Here is a 17,445-nt window from a genome sequence, read left to right on the forward strand (position 1 = left end):
AGCAGGCAGACACAGGAGAAATGGAATGAGGTGGTTCTTCCCAGGGCATTGCAAGGTTCCTGCCAGCTCTAGGGAACTGCTCCTGATTTTTGGTTAGGAGATGGAATTTAATATCCTTGGTACATCTTTCTGCATATCAAACTCCCACGAGGGCCAGGAAATGGAATGGAGGTAGTTTAGGACAGTTTTTTTTACATTTTTGAGATACAATTGCAGCATTTAATCAAATCCTGAGCTTTAAGTACTAGTATAACAAAGAACTCCTAATGACCTGGGTAACTCACCAGCAATTTAGCAATACTTGAAGGATGCTTACTCAGATGGGGTAGAAAATAGGTAATTACTTTGTAATACCATTTCCTGGCCCAATTAAACAATGGAGCTGGGATGATGGTGAAGGCAGGTGAGAGCATCCTGCAATGTGACTCCTTTTGTTTGTGTTTTAACCTTGCAAACCTTGAGCTGTCGACTTAAATATTGTTTAGGATTGTGATATCTACATCCCCAGATGATAAACACTCCTTTTCTGTGCTAAAGAAAGCCCTTTTCTGTTTGCAAAGCTAAAAACAGCAGCTGCATTCTGAACCCTTGCATGAATGGTGGAACATGTGTTGGCAGTGGAGATTCCTTCTCGTGCATCTGCAAAGAAGGCTGGGAAGGACGGACATGCACACAGAGTAAGGCTTCTCTCTCTCTTCCTCTGTGTTCCCCTGGGATATTGGGAGTGTCTGGCAGAGAGCTGCTAACTGAAACAAAGCAAGTTTAGAGGCTTCATGTGCCAAAACCTCTGAATCATGCCAAGTGGGAGGTAGGTAAAGAAGACGATGCTCAAGTCATGAATGAAGAGTTTGTCGTGCTGCTTTCTGCATCGAGTCTCTGCCAGAATCAGACACTCAGGCTGCTCTAGGAATATCATTGAGGGAATATGTGCAGAGCAAGAGAAATCCTCACAGAAAGAGCAGTTTGAACAGTGGAAAGCAGATGGCAAAGCAGGCAGGAGGGTCTGAGCCTTTTTCTCCTAGGACAGCAGTTTGCTCCACCTAACCAGTTCATTGTCTTGGTATGCCAGAACAGTTAAACCTGCAGCTTTGAGACTTTTTAATCTTTTCCCCCCAAGGCATAACATTCAGAGTGGGAGGGAAAAATCTGCATTTGAGCTCTGTTTTTCCTCTAAGTGGATATGATAATTGAACTTTCTTTGCACGTGTGGAAGAAAATATTCAATTCTGTGCTATTTTACTTTGCTTTCCTTCGCAAATATAGTGTGTCCTGCACTGCAGTTTTATCTGTTATAAAATATGCCACTATTTACACTAGTCTGTGTTCTTTCTTGCAGACACCAATGACTGCAACCCTCACCCATGGTGAGTATGTGAACTCCAGTTCTGTCTTGTTGTGAACATGGAAGTGACCACACTAATAGTGATTTCCATTCCAGATTAGAGCTCATTCTACTCTAACATAACTGAAACCAGACTGTAAAATATCTTAAACCCATTTTTTTTCATGCCTTATACATATTCCTTGACAGCAGCAAAGGCCAAAACCAATACTGAGTTGATTCAGGAGCAAATGGCTAAAAGTATGTTAGTATAGTTTCTACGCCAGGACTGACCACTAAATTGCTGTGATGTGAAACTAATGAGACTTGATAACTTTTCAAGCATCTGCCATTGAGTTTGAGACTGAAAAATGAGAAATCAAAGCCTGTTAGTTTGCAACAAGTAATTTTAGATAGTATGAAGTATCCTGTTAGCTCCATTACTATGCACAGATGTGTTTTAAAAGCAGAATTAAAGTCTTGGAAGACACAATGGGAATATTCCCAATATAGAAGTGGATATCTATGGGTGAAGGGGGGAAATATTGATGTGTGGGGTGAAGTAAACAATCTCTGCCTTCTCTGTTCTACATTCTGATGCCATAACTTGTGCTTCATGTGTTGAAAAAAGCACCGAACTTGCCAAAGTTGGAGCTTTCTCTGCACTCCAAAGTGCTGCCCCCACCCCTGAGTTCTGGGGTTGTGCTTCCCCATGGATGCACTTTGGTAGGGTGTTGCTGTTTTGACAGGCGACTTACTAAGCAATATTGTCTATCTAGTGTTCTGCTTTCTCTGTTATTAGGAGTAAAACATCCTTCTGACCAGCAGCAGAAGCTGTGATTAGCAAAGCTCTAACTGGAGCCCAATGAAGCAATGTAGAAGGCTATTGAAGTAGAGTTGTGTTATGATTTAGCAGGGACTTTTTAGCTCTGAGCTGTTGAACAGTGAGAAATCCTGGGAACAGGGACAATAGGAATTTGCCTTTGAGCACAGTGCATGACACCTGGATCTCGTGCTCAGCTTAGACCAGTGAGCTGTCCTGGAGTCCTCAGGTGCGATGAGAGGTTTGTTCTTTCCACAGTTACAATGGAGGAATCTGTGTCGATGGTGTGAACTGGTTTCGCTGTGAATGTGCCCCTGGGTTTGCTGGGCCTGACTGCAGAATCAGTAAGTACCTGCATGGAGAAAGACCTGGGTGGGTGTATCATTTTGATGGACTGATCAGCTGAAATGTCCAGTCCTACAGCTCAGTGCTGTGCTCAGCTTTGGGCACTCACTGCCCAAAGGCCATTGAAGTTCTGGAGCGAGTCCAGCCAAGGGCAACGAGGACAGCAAAGGGCTAGAGCACATGGGCAAGGGCTGAGGGAGTTGGGTTGGTCAGCCTGGAGAAGAGGCTCAGGGGTGACTTCCTGGCTCTCTGCAACTCCTGCCAGGGCTGGAGAGAGGTGGGGGATGTGTGTTCTGCTGTGGCTGCAGGGAGAGACTAGAGGGAATGGACTTGAGCTGAGCTAGGGCAGAGTCAGATTGGATGTGAGGAGAAATGTTTTCCCTGTTGTGGTGTTGAGGCACTGGGATATTGCCCAGGAAGGTAGTGGAGGTCACCATCCCTGGAGGTGTTTCAGAAGTGTCTGGATGTGGCACTGGAGGATCTGGTTCAGGGGTTCCAGCAGTGACAGGTTAATGGTTGGAGCTGATGAGCTTAGAGGTCTCTTCCAACCTTAGTGACTCTACAAAAAACACTTAGTGACTCTTTTTTTGTTAGGTCAGCTGAATTCCAAACAGTGAAGCAGAAGTTCTGGTACCTTGTAAATGGTGACAACTTGTGCTCCTGTCTTCCTGAAATGGGACTGAAATGAGTTGGCTTAAATTATTCCCCAAAGACTTGCTGGATTCTGTTGGAACATCCTGGAGTTTCTGGGGTGTTGCTTCAGGAAAACTGCAGTTTGAAATGTTTCTCTTTATTAACCACTTGTTGGCAAAGATGACAAATATTAGTAGGTGTTCCATTTAACATCAGAAACCCAAATCCATGGCAACATCACACATGGAAACATCAGGAGTCTCGTGCTGGCACTTGAAGAACAGAGAAGTATGATCAAGGTCTTTCAAAGCTAGAAAACAACCCTGTTACACTGCAATCATTCTGAAGCTGAGAAGGGAGAACAACAGACCCTAAAACTGTGTTGAAGCGTTGTGGAAGAATCTAGGCGGGATTTGCTATTTGTTTAGTATTTTGGGCTTGTTTGGAGGCTTTTTAATGGAATGTTACCATTTTGACTTGCATGGATAGACACCTTCTTTTTAGTTTTGTTTCTACTTCTCTGGCAGATCAGACTTTGAGTCTTCTGTAGCCTCAAGGCTTTTGGGCTTGGTCCTTGCACTCCACCAGTATGGAGATGTGCTTTCAAGTTGAGACTTCATTCTGACATGTAGAAAAGGAACCAGCACCTCTGGTTGCAGAGCAGCTGTGGCACATGTAGAAGAGCACCAGCTTGGTGATCTCTGGCTATAGGACCACAGATCATTGTGTATCTAGGCCCTCACATCCAGTGAGGGATATCGAACTCTCCTTTTACAGACAAGAACTGCAGATAGGACTCCTTGTCATCACAGACAAATGCTGTGTGTTTGGAATGGAACTGCAGACTGTTTTGCTTGTTTAGACTGGTATGGATGGAAGGAGTAGCTCTGGCAAAAATGCCTTTTATGGTTGATACAGAAGCAGAGTTACCAGTCACTTTTTTCCACATACAGAGGCTGGAGAATCTTAAACCTCCATAGACTGAGGAGAGGAGGAAAGAGCAGTTAAACTCTGAAGATGTTTGGATACTTGTGACACTTGTACATTTGCATGAAACTTGATCTTACTGCAGTTCTGAAGGAATCTGCAATAGAACCAAAAGCCCTTTCCACATCTGATGGTTTTGCTGACTTGTAACAGCCTCACTGCTGCCACTTATCTTGCTCAGTGTTGAAGTCTAGCCCTGTAAGCACAGAAGATGAGCTGATGCTGTGCCTCAGTCAAGAACTGGTGTTTGAACAGCTTTTCTGAGGGGCTGGAATGGGCATTCATTTGCAGTGGAAGGAAACCTTTCAGAAGATGCTTTGGGAGAGAATGGTTGTGGTTCAGAGTGAAGCAGTTGGTGGCTGTGGCTCACAACTTGGTTTCTGTTGCCCTTTGTAGGCTGCTGCATAAATTACTATCATTGGTCATGTCCACAGGATAGAAATAACAACTTGCTGTGCATCAGAATGGACTCTGCCTTTTTCCACAGACCTCTAGGTTGAAATCTCCTGTTTTGAGGGTATTTTGTAAGAGGCTTTTGCACTAAATTTGTGTGTACTACATTAATCTCCCCTCCATTTCAAGGTTATGAAGAAAAGTATGTTCCAAGTGTTGTAAACTAAGCTATTATTCTTCTGCCTTGTGGTGGCTTGTATGGGCAGTAAGTCACTTTTCTGAGCATTGTTGGGACAGTGCATTTTTCAGCACTTGCACTGTGATAACTTCATGAGAACATGTGCTTTTCTAGGAAGCCTAAATGTCTGAGATTAGTGCCAGGACAGGATGTGGGACTGCAGTTCTATGGCTGAATGTGAAGAAGGCATTAGTAGCACCTTCAGCTGTCCAACACCTCTGCTCTGAGTCAGCATGTGATGCTGTTTTGGTCACCAGAACCTCAGTCAGGGTGCAGTTACCAGGAGTCTCTTAGAAAGTTATTGCTGAAATGGTACAACTGTTTCACTGGGAGATTCATTCTGCAGCCAAACTGTCCTTTAGCTTCAAGCAAGGAGGTATTGTCTGATTGCAGCTGAGTAAATGGTTCATTACAATGTTCTGTGTCCTCTTCATTGAGTTTTGCCTCTTTTCTGCCTAGATATTGACGAATGCCAATCTTCCCCTTGTGGGTATGGTGCCACCTGTATAGACGAAATAAATGGATACCGATGCACTTGTCCCCCTGGAAGAATTGGACCAAGGTGCCAAGAAGGTATTGCTATATCTGCTACAGTTCTGGGCCCCTCAGCTCAGGAGGGACATTGAGGTGCTGGAGCAGGTCCAGAGAAGAGCAACGAGGCTGGTGAAGGGACTGGAGCACACGTTCCATTAGGAGAGGCTGAGGGAGTTGGAGGTGTTCAGCCTGGAGAAGAGGAGGCTCAGGGGAGACCTTCTCACCCTCTGCAACTCCCTGACAGGAGGTTGGAGTCAGGTGGGGGTTGGTCTCTTCTCCCGGGCAACCAGCAGCAGGACACGAGGGCACAGACTCAAGCTCTACCAGGGGAGGGTTAGGTTGGCTATTAGGAAGAGATTTTTTTCAGAGAGAGTGCTCAGGCATTGGCATGTGCTGCCCAGGGAGGTGGTGGATTCACCACCCCTGGAGGTTTTCCAGCTGAGACGGGATGTGGCACTTAGTGCCATGGTCTAGTGACCATGGTAGGGTTGGACTTGATGATCTTGGAGGTCTTTTCCAACCTGGTTGAGTCTATGATTCTATGATCCACCTCTGCCCAAAAGCCAGAAAGGTACAGCCTAGCCAGCCTAGAGTTTATACACAGTGTAAAGAATGGTAACTCCTCTTTTTGTTGTTTGAATTTGTCCAGCTTTAACTCAGAGGTGAAGTGTCTGAGTGTGCTTTTTGTTCCCTCAGTGATTGGAATTGGGAAGCCTTGTTGGCTGAAAGGAATGACCTTCCCCCATGGCAGCAGGTGGGAACAGGAGTGCAACAGCTGCCACTGCTTGGATGGACGTATTGACTGCACCAAGGTAGGATTTGGACCTGTCTTCTGAAGTTCTTCTGGCTGAAACACTTATTGATCTTCAGGCACAAGTTAGTCTTTGTTTCCCCTAAATTTCCTTTATTTAAAAAAAAAATTACTTCCTGTAAAAGTATTTATGGATTGTCTGTACAATCCTGAGTTACTGTCCTGGTCTCTGCGTGCTCCAACAGGATCTCTAGAACACTTGTTGCAGGAATGAAATATGACCTGGAATGGAATAATGATCCTTGGAAGGAGAAATAATTCACTCTGCTAATGCTTACACAGCAGTTTTAGAGCTCCTAATTTTGTTAAACTTTAGTTCCAAGTCACAGGACACAAGGAAGAAGGTTCTTCCATTGGTATTAATTGCCTTTCTGTCTTGTCCTTCAGTAGGTTTATGACCTGACAGATTTCAACTATTGTATATTTATTAGGGACTATATCCTGGTGGTTGAGACTTAGAGTAAGACTAACCTTAGCTGAGGTTGAACACATTAGTGGATGTGCTCCAAACCTTTCAGCCCTCTGAGAGAGCATTTCCCAGTGGGATTGTGGTACCTGTGCAGACACCACAGCTGGAGAGTGAAGGTTGGTGCTGCTGACACGTGGCAGGGCTAGGTGGGTGACTCCAGATGAGCAGTAACAGCACACAGGGCATTGCTATACATGGCTCTCTCCCCTCTTTACCTCAAAGCAGCAGTTACTGAACCTCTGGGTCTTATCTAGCCAGTTTTAATCTTACTGTTTTTAAACTAAGTGCACACAGTAGGCAAAGAAATAACTACATCTTGCACTTAGCAGTCTAGAAATGCTATTTTAGAGCCTTTACAGTGTTGTGATTTCAAGTTTGAGATGTCTTCAGAAGATAACAATACATGGTAGGAACTAGGATCTCCAATGGTGGTAAATGCAACTTATCCATGTGGTGTATTTGGGTTTTCCTGCCTAGTGAAGGGAATGTGCTTTCTTGCTGACATTTAGGCTTTAAGAAGTTTGTCAGCTCCTGAACTAAGAGCTGTATAGTATTACATAAAATCATAGAATATCCTGAGCTGGAAGAGTCACAGAACAATCAGAGTTGGAAGGGACCCTTGAGGATCATCCAGTCCAACTCCTGCCCTCCACAGACATCCCTGACCATCACTCCCTGTACCTGAGAGCATTGGCCAAACACCTCTGGAGCTCTGTCAGCCTTGGGGCTGTGACACTGCCCTGGGGAGCTGTTCAGTGCCCAAACACCTCTGGGGGAAGAAGAACCAGTTGCTAATCTCCAGCCTAACCCTCCCCTGACACAACTTCAGCCCATTCCCTGGGTCCTGTCCCTGGTCCCAGAGAGAATAGGTCAGAGCTGTCCCTGCACTTCCTTCCCTGAGGAAGTTATATCCAGCCATGAGCTCTGTCCTCAGTCTCCTCTTCTCCAGCTGAACAGCCCAAGCGCCTCAGCCACTCCTCATGTGGCTTCCCCTCAAGGCCCTTCACCACCTTCATTGCCTCTTTTGGACACTCTCCAAGAACTCAATATCTTACTTACTTTGAGGTGCCCAAACTGCTCACAATGTTCAAGGTGAATATTGTCCCACAAGGATCACTGAAGTGCAGCTCCCGGAATGGAGCTGTGTTTGGAAACTTGCTGCACCTCCATGACTTGGTGGTCCCAGCACACTGTTACCTTTTGGGAGTGTGGTTGAGGCTGCACATCATCACCAGTGTGGATCAGCTCTTAGCATATTCAGCATTCTCTGGCAGGGGCTCAATGTAAAGAAATTCATCCTTGTGGAGATGTTTCTCTTCCTATGATATAGAAACCTAGATGACAAAATGAAAATAAATGCTTAAACTTCAGTGTAGCTCAGCTATGTGGGACAAATCCCTAAACTTCTGAGGAGATATGCCCAGTCAGTGGCTTCTCAGGTCATCTTAGCACAGTTTTTACTCTCCAGCCTGTACAAAGTGTCCTCATTTAGTGGAAGAGCAGCTCCATCTGCTACTAGTACTACAGCAGCATCAGAACATGAACATTTCCCAGTCAGCAGCAGATCACAACCAGTTTATGCAAATTGCTTGTTGGGATTTGATGCAGAAGAGCAATTAGCTGTAACAGTACTTTCTTTTCCTTTTCTAGGTGTGGTGTGGAAAAAAACCTTGTCTGTTGCACAAATATTGGGATAACTCAAAGAACCAGTGCCCCATGGGGCAGGAGTGCCAGGAGAAGTACATGAAATGCTTTCAGCCCCCATGCACAGACTGGGGAGAATGCAGTGCCTCTGAACCTCTGCCTGTCAGCATCAAGTGTCTGCCCAGTTCTGGCTACCTGGACAATGACTGTGCGAGGATTACCTTAATTTTCAATGGAGACAAAGTGCCCCAGGTGAGAACAGAACTCCTGGAGAAGTCTGGCCATACCTGTCTATGGGAGGGATATAGTCTATGTCAAAGCATAAAAGGTGAAGGTTTCTAGTATCACTCCTTGCTGTTATAAACTTGCAGAGTGCATTACTAGACTGACTCCTCTGCTGCTCTTCATTGTGTTTGCCCAAAGGGTGAGGCAAAATTAGGGTTTGCACTGAATATTTTATTCCCTTCTGTGAATCCTGAAGAGCTATTTACACTCCACCATGGGCTCAGACTGTGCTAGGACAGTCATGTAAGCTGTTTTTCCAACACCCTGTTTATTCCAACACCCTGTTCTTCACTCTTCTGCCTTTCTCGCTGCCCTCTTTGCTGCCTCCATCAGGTCTTAGCAACTGCAAAAACTTTGAATAGATTTAATTTTTGTGTACCATTTTTCCCTTGATCTAAACTCATACAATCTCCCTCCCTTCTCACAGGGCACCACCACAGAGAACATCTGTTCTGAAATTCGCTATTTACCAGCCACTAGGACAGTTTCTAGGGACAGAGCTCTGATAATATTGTGTGACCTGTCTTACTCCACAGAGAATGCAGTGGAAGTTGCCATTGTAAGTATGATACTTATACTAATGCACAAAAGAATGTTTTCTTGTCAGTTTTTGCTGGGGGAAGGTTTGTCGAAGCTTGTTTCACTTGAATGCAGGTGGTGCAACCTGTGGCTTCGTCTGACTGTGAAGCACTTTTGTGATTCTGCAATTTTCTATGTGGCAGACAGCTGGGACTGCAGGTTTTGTTAGGACAGAAGGATACTACAGCCTCCTGATGAGTTACTCTAGAGGCTTATTCAGCCCAGACTGGTGCACAGGTGCCTACCTGTTCTGCCAAACATCTTGGGGCATTGACCTCAGTAAGAAGAACTGGTTGCAGGTGGCTGGATTGGGTCTTGTGAAGAGGTTTCTGCTCTGGCTGCTTCAGGATGTTCATTAAATGCAAAGCACCAAGACATGGAAGAAGGTGCAAGTTGAGTGGGTGAGAGTAACTCACCCTACTGAGCTAAAAACTTGCTTTAAAGGCATTTACAGCCCAATCACTTGGTGCTTGTGTATGGCTTAGTTTCTGAGAGTTAGTTTTCATAGTAAGGGTTTCTCCAGGCAGAAGCTTGAACTGTCTCTACCAGTGCTGGAAAAACCATGATGCAGAGAGCAAAGTGTAGGGTATAAACAGAGCAGACTGTTCTTAGCCCAAGCTTCCATCTAGATAATCCACTTCTTGAACTGCTCCAAACTGTGACTAAGTTGAGCTCATCAGTTTAAGTGACATGGAAGTCACTGCCTTTCATTTGAGGCACACTGGATTAGTAAGTAGGTGTGTTACCCACCAAGTCTGGCACTGCATCTGCAGTTTGGGCAGAGCCAGCCAGGGTAGTGCCATGGCAAATGTAGAGTGATGTGTGTAGCTCCTGCCAGGGAAATTCAACGTAGGGAACTCCATTAAGATGTAGCTGGATTTAAAAAGGGCATTTCCATGGTTGGGTGAGTGCAATAACTTCTTGGTTTGCTCCTTTAGTCCTTTGTGCCCCACCGAGATGAACAGGATAACAGCCTGATCCAGAATGCTGCCAATACCATCGTCAATGCCATCACCAAGAGGCAGAACAGCACTGTGATGTTGGCAGTCACTGAGGTCAAGGTGGAGACCATCGTTGTGGGCAATTCCTCATCAGGTAAGGCTGCCCATGGATCCCTCTGTGTGTTGTAAGTGTTCTCTGTTCCCCTGCTGCTCTCTTATCTGCTGGGGAAATGATAGATCATGTTGTGTCTTTAGTTGCTGTTACTAACTGAAGAGCGAGTGGCTTCAAAATGAAGGCTCTGTGCTCATGTGCTGGTTTAGTTTAACCTCATTCCTAGTGTGACATGCCCAGATACTTCTGCCATGTTTTTGTCTCTGACTTGCAGCCCAGTTCTCTCTTCTGAGCCTTGCACAAGATCAGTTGTTCTCATGTGCTGTTCCTATCCTTCCTGATTCTCCTACATGAACCTGAAGCCAACTAACCTCAGCCCTTGATGCTGCTGCACTGAGGCTGTGAGGGAATGAGAGTACAGGGAAGGGAAGACAGTGTGACACCAAGCTGTCCTGAAGTGCTCATGTGTTATTTACCTTACCAAGGGTTAAAGATGTCTAGTTTCTTCCAACACTTGGCCACGATAATGTAGAACTTTGCTCTCCTTTTCAACATGTGTTTCTCACTAGAGCACAGCTGGCTTAGAGAGTAATGTTCATTTCCCTTGAAGAGGATATGGTGTGATTGGAGAGACCTTTATCTCAGTATTGGCTCTCCAAGAGCTATGCCAAAACAAGCAGCTGAAGATTTTGCATGCCTGTGTTCCTGCCTGGGGGAGGCAGGAGAAGGTCTGCTGGAAGACCACTGGTAGGCTCAAGTTCAACTAAGCCCCAGAGTGAAAAATTTACAATGTTAGGAGACTGTCCCAACTTTTTCCCTAGACTTCCCCAACATAATCTTCTGGAAGATCTTCCAGCCATAGTCCAAACAATTAGTAGATTGCCTGGTTCCACTTCCCTTGCATTTCCCTTCTAGGAAATGCCTTTCATTTGTTGAAGCTTTGGCAAATATTCCCTCAGCTCCCCTGCAGGAGTGTGTCCACTTTGCTCTTGTCCTGCACAGCAGTTGTGTAGATGAAGAATTGAGCTGAGATGCTGACATACCTCACCCTCTTTCTTCTGACTGCATGGGCAAAAAGGGTGTGGGTTACTTTGCCTCCTGCCTCAATAAGATTTAAAGGTTCTCCTAAAATAGTGGATGAGCTCTGATTCTCTTGTCAATTGCTTTCCAGACTCCTCACTTGAATATGGACCTCAGTATAGACCATTGTCCCCTAGTTAGTGGAGTTATGAAGTAAACTAATCTCTCGTGCCCTTTGATTTAGTTTGGTTTACTGTCACCCTTTAACTGGGTGAGGTAGGTGGAAACCTGTCATAAAATGTGGTGTCAAACCTTATGTGTGTGTTGAGAATCTCCTTTCTGTGGGATGCTCAAGTGTCCAGGTGGAGGATTCAAGCAAAAGTAGTCTGAATTTAGGATCTGCCTACAGGCAATTCTGGATAAGAGTAAGAAACTTTTGTGAAGTAAACTTGGATCGATGGTCACGTGATGAAACAGTAGCTATGTTAGCAGTGAGAATGCAAGATCCGTGTTCTAAGCTTGGAGAACTGATGAGGGAATTTGTTTGGGTCGGAGCTTGGAGTGGAGGTTTGGCAATGTTTGTTTTCAGAGCTGTTGGACAATCTCTCTCCAAAAAGCAAAGCACTTCATGTTTTGTTGCCTCTTACCGTGTGTAAAGTTTTGCTTATCAAGAAGAATAGAAAAAAGTTGTTATTCTATCCTAGCTGTAAAGTCTTTGAGGCAGGAGAGAAAAAAAGTCCAAACACACTTAGAGTTTCAGGAATGTTTTTTCTGGGGAAATAGTCTGGGTCTGTGTGGCTGGGAGAGCTCTGTACTGAAGTTTGGACTGGGGACGTGGAGCAAAGCAATTGCCTCAAGTCCTTTTGTTTATTCCTGGAGCAGCGAAGACTCTTATCTCTAGTGACAATACTCTGGAGTAGAACTGGAACATCCTGAGGAGTGAATGATTATTTTGGTTGCATAGGTCTAACCTGGATGGTTTTAGAGACTGCTGATAGACAAATGTGTGTAGACTTGATGGTCAAAGTGCTGTTCTTTCTGACAGAGACACCTGTGATGCAAGTGCTTCTCCAAGGACTTAGAGGCACAGCACTCTGTAGTGTCCTACTAGGGTAGGCCCTTTTTTCTCAGGAGCCATTCCTGAGGTTTTCTGGCCAACTTCACTCAGGTGCTTGAGCAAGATGCTGCTTATATAACCAGTTTGTCTGCTGGAGAGGAAAAAATATCTCCAATGGAGCATTCCTCCCTCATTAATCAGGGACAGCTCTAAGCTGCTGAAGAGCACTTCCAGATTGGCTGGTACACTCAGGCAGTTATCACTGTGCTGCAATGACAGCTTCCTTCCTTTCTCCTGAGAATCTTGCCAGGGATAACCTGTAGTGAAGTAGGGGCAGATTTCTCCTGCAAATGCCCAGGGTAATATATCTACTTCTGCTAACTCAAGGCTCTTATTTCTTCTCATTTGCCCCCTAGACTATTTGGTTCCGATTCTTTGTGCTGTGTTTAGCATTGTCTGGCTGACTTGTATAGTCATCTGCGTGTGGTGGACCCGGAAGAGGAGAAAAGAGCGAGAGAGGAGATGTCCTCCCAGAGAAGAAGGTGCCAACAACCAGTGGGCACCTCTAAACCCCATCCGAAATCCTATAGACAGATCTTACAGCAACAAAGACATTCGTTACGAATGCAAAAACTTCATAGCTCCTCAGAAAAGAACTTGTGATGCAGTGGAGGAGTATGTAGAGTATGAGGAGGAGGAGGAGGAGGAGGAGAGAGACGAGGAAATGGACAAATTCCTCTCTCACAAACTCGCAAAGCCTTTGCCGCCCAAGGTGTGTGACCCATCAGAGAGCAGCCCAGTCAAGAAATCCCATCAGATAGGCAAAATGGACAACAGAGCTGTAAAAAATGTGAATGCATCAAACTTTGAAGGCAGTAGAGACTGAAGCTGTGCGTGGAGCGTGGGCAGAACGCGCCGACGCCTGCTGGGGAGGGCAAAACGTGACATCTCTGCTTGGCATCGAGGACTGAAAAGGCAAAAAAAATAAATCCCTGGAGTCAAATGTTTATAGTTTCTTTATTTTGAGTAAAAAAAAAAAGAAATAAAAAGAATAAAGTTTATTTTGTTTCTTTAGCCTTGTATAAATTATTCAACGACTGTCAGATGAAAAAAAGAAAATGAGTAATCTTTGATAGTTGCTATTTTTGTAAAGTTTACCTAGACCCCACTCGCTGTGTGGCGGAGGAGAGAGGTATTTTCAATACATGTAAAGTTTATTACAAAGGACTGTACACTGTTTACAGAATGTATTTCTTTTTCTTACTTGCTCTAATTTAATGGTGGCTTTAAAAAAAACAAAAACAAAAAACCCTCCTGGTTGAGGCGATTGTTGAACTTTAACCTGCTCGATGACCTTGAATCTCTACCGATGGCAGCTCACTGCACTTGTTACGTTGGATTCTGGCAGGTCCTTCCCAAATTTGCCTTACACACTTTGTAATAGGAACAATGAGACAATATTACAGAGATCTTTCAACTGTGGTTCCAAAAAGTGGCCTTTTAGTTTCTGTTGGATTTCTTTAGACTTGCAGTATTGAAGCATGTGACAAGTGCCTTGAGACTAAACTTTTTCTATAGCAACTGTCAAAGACTGCCATGCCCACGTAGGTGAGACCGTGAGACCTTTGGGTTCCCCAACTGACACAGTTTATTTTCTAATAGTAAAAGTGCTTTTCTCTGTAAATATGTACATATTAAATGAATCACTCTGTATATTTGATTTAATAACTTAAATATTTTGGTCTTTTTTTTTTTACATGTCATTCCTTTTAATTTATGTTGCAGCAAAGGAGGTTTTATGGCAGTTTCTAAGCCTTTTTTTTGGGGGGGGTGTTATGTCCAGATTAGAAAATGATGTTAATACAATCAATGTTAGGAACCTGTTGGTCATTTGTATTTACATAGGAGCATAACCACTTTCGTGTAAATAGATCCAGAAGTGTTTGTTTCTCCCCATGTTCAGCCCATCTCAAGAACACAACGGGTGCATCTACTGTACAGTACCCACATAGTGAGGCATTGTTTTTTCTTTTGTGAATATGTTCATTACATGTGGTATTTTTATTTTTTTTGGAGTTTAAATACAGGCCTAATGAAGGGAACAATATTTTCCTCACTCTTGTTTCTGTTGTGCTTTGTTCACCTCTCGCTGGCAAGCTCGGAGGGATGGGAGTCAGTGGGTCTGTGTTGTGGAAGGCTGTGCTGGTTTTCTGGTTTAAAGGCTTTTTTTTACTGCTGTTAACTGGGCAAACTAAGTTCATTTGAATTGCTGAAGGGGCATAACATTGCATAAACCTAGTTACTTTTACCACTGAGAGGAAAAGATGCCTGGGAGCGTCAGCTCTGGCCCAGGAGCAATGTAAAGCTGAATGTGTTGGAAGAAGTTATTTTCTACAGGAATTGCAGGATTTGCTTTGCAGGATCATCTGTTTTAGTATATTTTTTGTGACATGTTCTTAAAAAAAAAAAAGAAAAATAAAAAAGAGAAAACTTTCAGAAAAGAAACTATTTATTAAAGCATTTTATAATGATGTTTGTTGTAACTTTTTTACTTGTGCTAAATATTCAGAACTTATTTTGATAACCTGGTTAGGAGTTAGTTTAGCAAAGGGTACTATCCTTCTCATGTTCCCCAGTATAATCCTGAGTATTTAAACCAAAAAACACTTTTTTTCTGCTACTCTTGTAACTTTTTGTACTGTAATGCTGCTGTCTTCCATAATCTAATAAAATGATTCCCTCATTGTGTGTAAGACACTTCACAGTGTGTTTGGTTTTGGAGCTATTGGAGGTTGGGATGTGATGAGGCTAAACAGAGGAGGAGTGAAAGTCCTGACCCTAATTCATAGAGTCATAGAATTTTAGGGGTTGGAATGGATCTTAGAGATGATCCAGTCCCAACCCCTGCCCTGGGCAGGGACACCTCCCACCAGAGCAGGTTGCTCAAGGCTCAGCCAACCTGGCTGTGAACACTACCAGGGTTGGGGCAGCCACAGCCTCCCTGGGCAACCTGGGACAGGGTCTCACCACCCTCATAGTACAAAACTTTTTTAATATAGTTGCATGTCTCCTCCACATGACCCACATTGACTCTCTTCAGTAGTTTTGGCTCTTGTTGATTGATTTTTGCAGGAAACATTGAACTCTTACATCTCTACTTCTTGCTCAGGCACATGTGCTAAGCATTATGGCCCTGCCAGAATCAGATCTCTTTCAAGAGCCACATAATGAGGAAAACCAATGATTAAAGAGCTCTTCCTTGAGATTTTTTGAAGCAATGAGTAGTTCCAAGTTCAATTTTTTATCTGATGCTCTTTTCAAGGTCTGATGTTAACCTGAAACACTTGGTGACCTCAATTGTTCTGGCCGTTTGCTGTTGTCTAATCTCTTCTCCAGCAGGCCAGGTAATTACTCCCCTTGAGATCAAACTTGGATAGAAAGTTACTTCATACAGCACAAAAACTCTCTCCTATCTGTACCTTTCCAAGAACAACCTAAGGGTTGAAAGGCACTTTAGTCACTGTCTTGAAAGCTGTAAAGGTCACGAGGGGCAAAGTGAGTTGCAAGGCAGCTTGGGTGATGAGGATTGGGGTGGCAACTTGCAGAGGAATTTGTGTTGGTTCAATTCAGTCACATTCTATCTCTCCCTCATTGTTCTTGAGTGCTGGGTGGGCTATCATGGTGCTCTGGATCCAGCAGAGACAGGATGAGCCTGGAGAAGAGATCAAGTAGCTTGCGAGCTGTGGCAGGGAGTTGTTGGCATTGGGTCTGTCAGGCAGCCTAGCTCTGACCTTTGGGGTTTTATCCTGAGCAGGGAAAGCAGAGTCTGGCTTTGCTCTTTCTCCATCCTCAACAATAAAGTAGGTGTTTGTGTCACCCTTAGGCAAAATGAGGTGACTCTCAGATTAGTTTTGTTCAGTGCTGCAAAACAAACCCTAACTACCCTCATGTCCTTTTTTCATCACAGATGGTGGCAGAAAGAAATGGCAAAGGAAGTAAAGATCCCTTTGGGAGTCAGAGATGACTAAACCCTTCCCATGTTCATCCCTGTTGTGGCACCTATTCATGTTTCTCGAGAAGCATGTGGAACTCTTTGCCTTTGCTCTGTGCACATTGTGTTATGTGCAGCTCTTTCAGCATGGCAGGGACTTAGGCTAAGTGCAAAAATCTCCTTTTCAAACCCTTGATTGTAAACATCTGCTTGCAATCAAATGTTTTGAAAAAAATGTCATAGGTAATACTCCTAACTGCAGACTCTCTTAAAGAGTCAGTAAATGGTTCTCTGGGTCACCTTTTCCCCTGTAAAATCTAGGCTGCATCCAGCCAGCAAATCTGGGTGGTTAGAGGAATCTCCTTTTTATACTGCACATACTAATCCTAGAGTAAGAAGACACAATGTACAGGGTGATGCATATTACAGATGAGCTGGACAGAGACACAACTGTCCTGCTTGAAACTTAACAGCCCATGGTTTTTGAGACTCTGGGTCACCTTTTCCCCTGTAAAATCTAGGCTGCATCCAGCCAGCAAATCTGGGTGGTTAGAGGAATCTCCTTTTTATACTGCACATACTAATCCTAGAGTAAGAAGACACAATGTACAGGGTGATGCATATTACAGATGAGCTGGACAGAGACACAACTGTCCTGCTTGAAACTTAACAGCCCATGGTTTTTGAGACAGTCTGCAAGATTCCATAGAACATGGAATGGTTTGGGCTGGAAAGGACCTTAAAGATCATCTAGGTCTTCTAGATCATCTTCCAGCAGAGGAGGTTGTTCCAAGCCCCATCCAGCCTGGCCTTGAACACTGCCAGGGATGGATGGGGCATCTGTAAGTTCTCTGGGCAGCCTGTTCCATTGCCTCAGCACCCTCACAGGGAAGAATTTCTTCCTAACATCCAATCTAAACCTTCTTTCTTCAGTTTAAAGCTGTTCCCTCCTCTCTGATCACTCCATGCCCTTGTCCAAAGTCCCTCTCCAGCTCTCTTGTAGACTCTTTAGGTACTGAAGGTGGTACAAGGTCTCCATATAATTTTCCACAGACTGAACACCTTCTTGATTCTTGGGACCAACACCAAGTCCCACAGTTCATACATGTAACCTGTTCCTACCTCTATGAGGATGGAGCACATCCTTCTCAAAGGATCCTTTGCAATACCTTTATGAAAGGAATATGTAAATCAACTCATTTGGGGGACAAATATTCCAGGCTTGAGAAGCTCAGAGGAGGAACTTCAGTTAATTTCTTTCC

The 17,445-nt window shown here is 44.2% G+C and overlaps 1 protein-coding gene across 1 annotated transcript in view; it reads left to right on the top strand.

Annotated features, from left to right (window-relative positions):
• The window catches only part of LOC103799290 (protein jagged-2-like), a gene marked incomplete at its 5' end in the record, with an annotated part of 17,505 nt that extends 3,835 nt beyond the window's left edge, over positions 1-13,670 (top strand). The window contains 9 exons of the mRNA XM_009071598.1: positions 561-677; positions 1,337-1,364; positions 2,403-2,488; positions 5,200-5,313; positions 5,971-6,086; positions 8,205-8,450; positions 8,911-9,042; positions 10,001-10,157; positions 12,609-13,670. Of these exons, the coding sequence (XP_009069846.1) occupies positions 561-677; positions 1,337-1,364; positions 2,403-2,488; positions 5,200-5,313; positions 5,971-6,086; positions 8,205-8,450; positions 8,911-9,042; positions 10,001-10,157; positions 12,609-13,078 (1,466 nt within the window). The remainder of the gene's footprint in view (positions 1-560; positions 678-1,336; positions 1,365-2,402; positions 2,489-5,199; positions 5,314-5,970; positions 6,087-8,204; positions 8,451-8,910; positions 9,043-10,000; positions 10,158-12,608) is intronic.
• Between the last annotated feature and the right edge of the window lie 3,775 nt (positions 13,671-17,445).

The sequence above is a fragment of the Acanthisitta chloris genome, unplaced genomic scaffold (assembly GCF_000695815.1).
Source record: "Acanthisitta chloris isolate BGI_N310 unplaced genomic scaffold, ASM69581v1 scaffold42673, whole genome shotgun sequence".
Lineage (NCBI taxonomy): Eukaryota > Metazoa > Chordata > Aves > Passeriformes > Acanthisittidae > Acanthisitta > Acanthisitta chloris.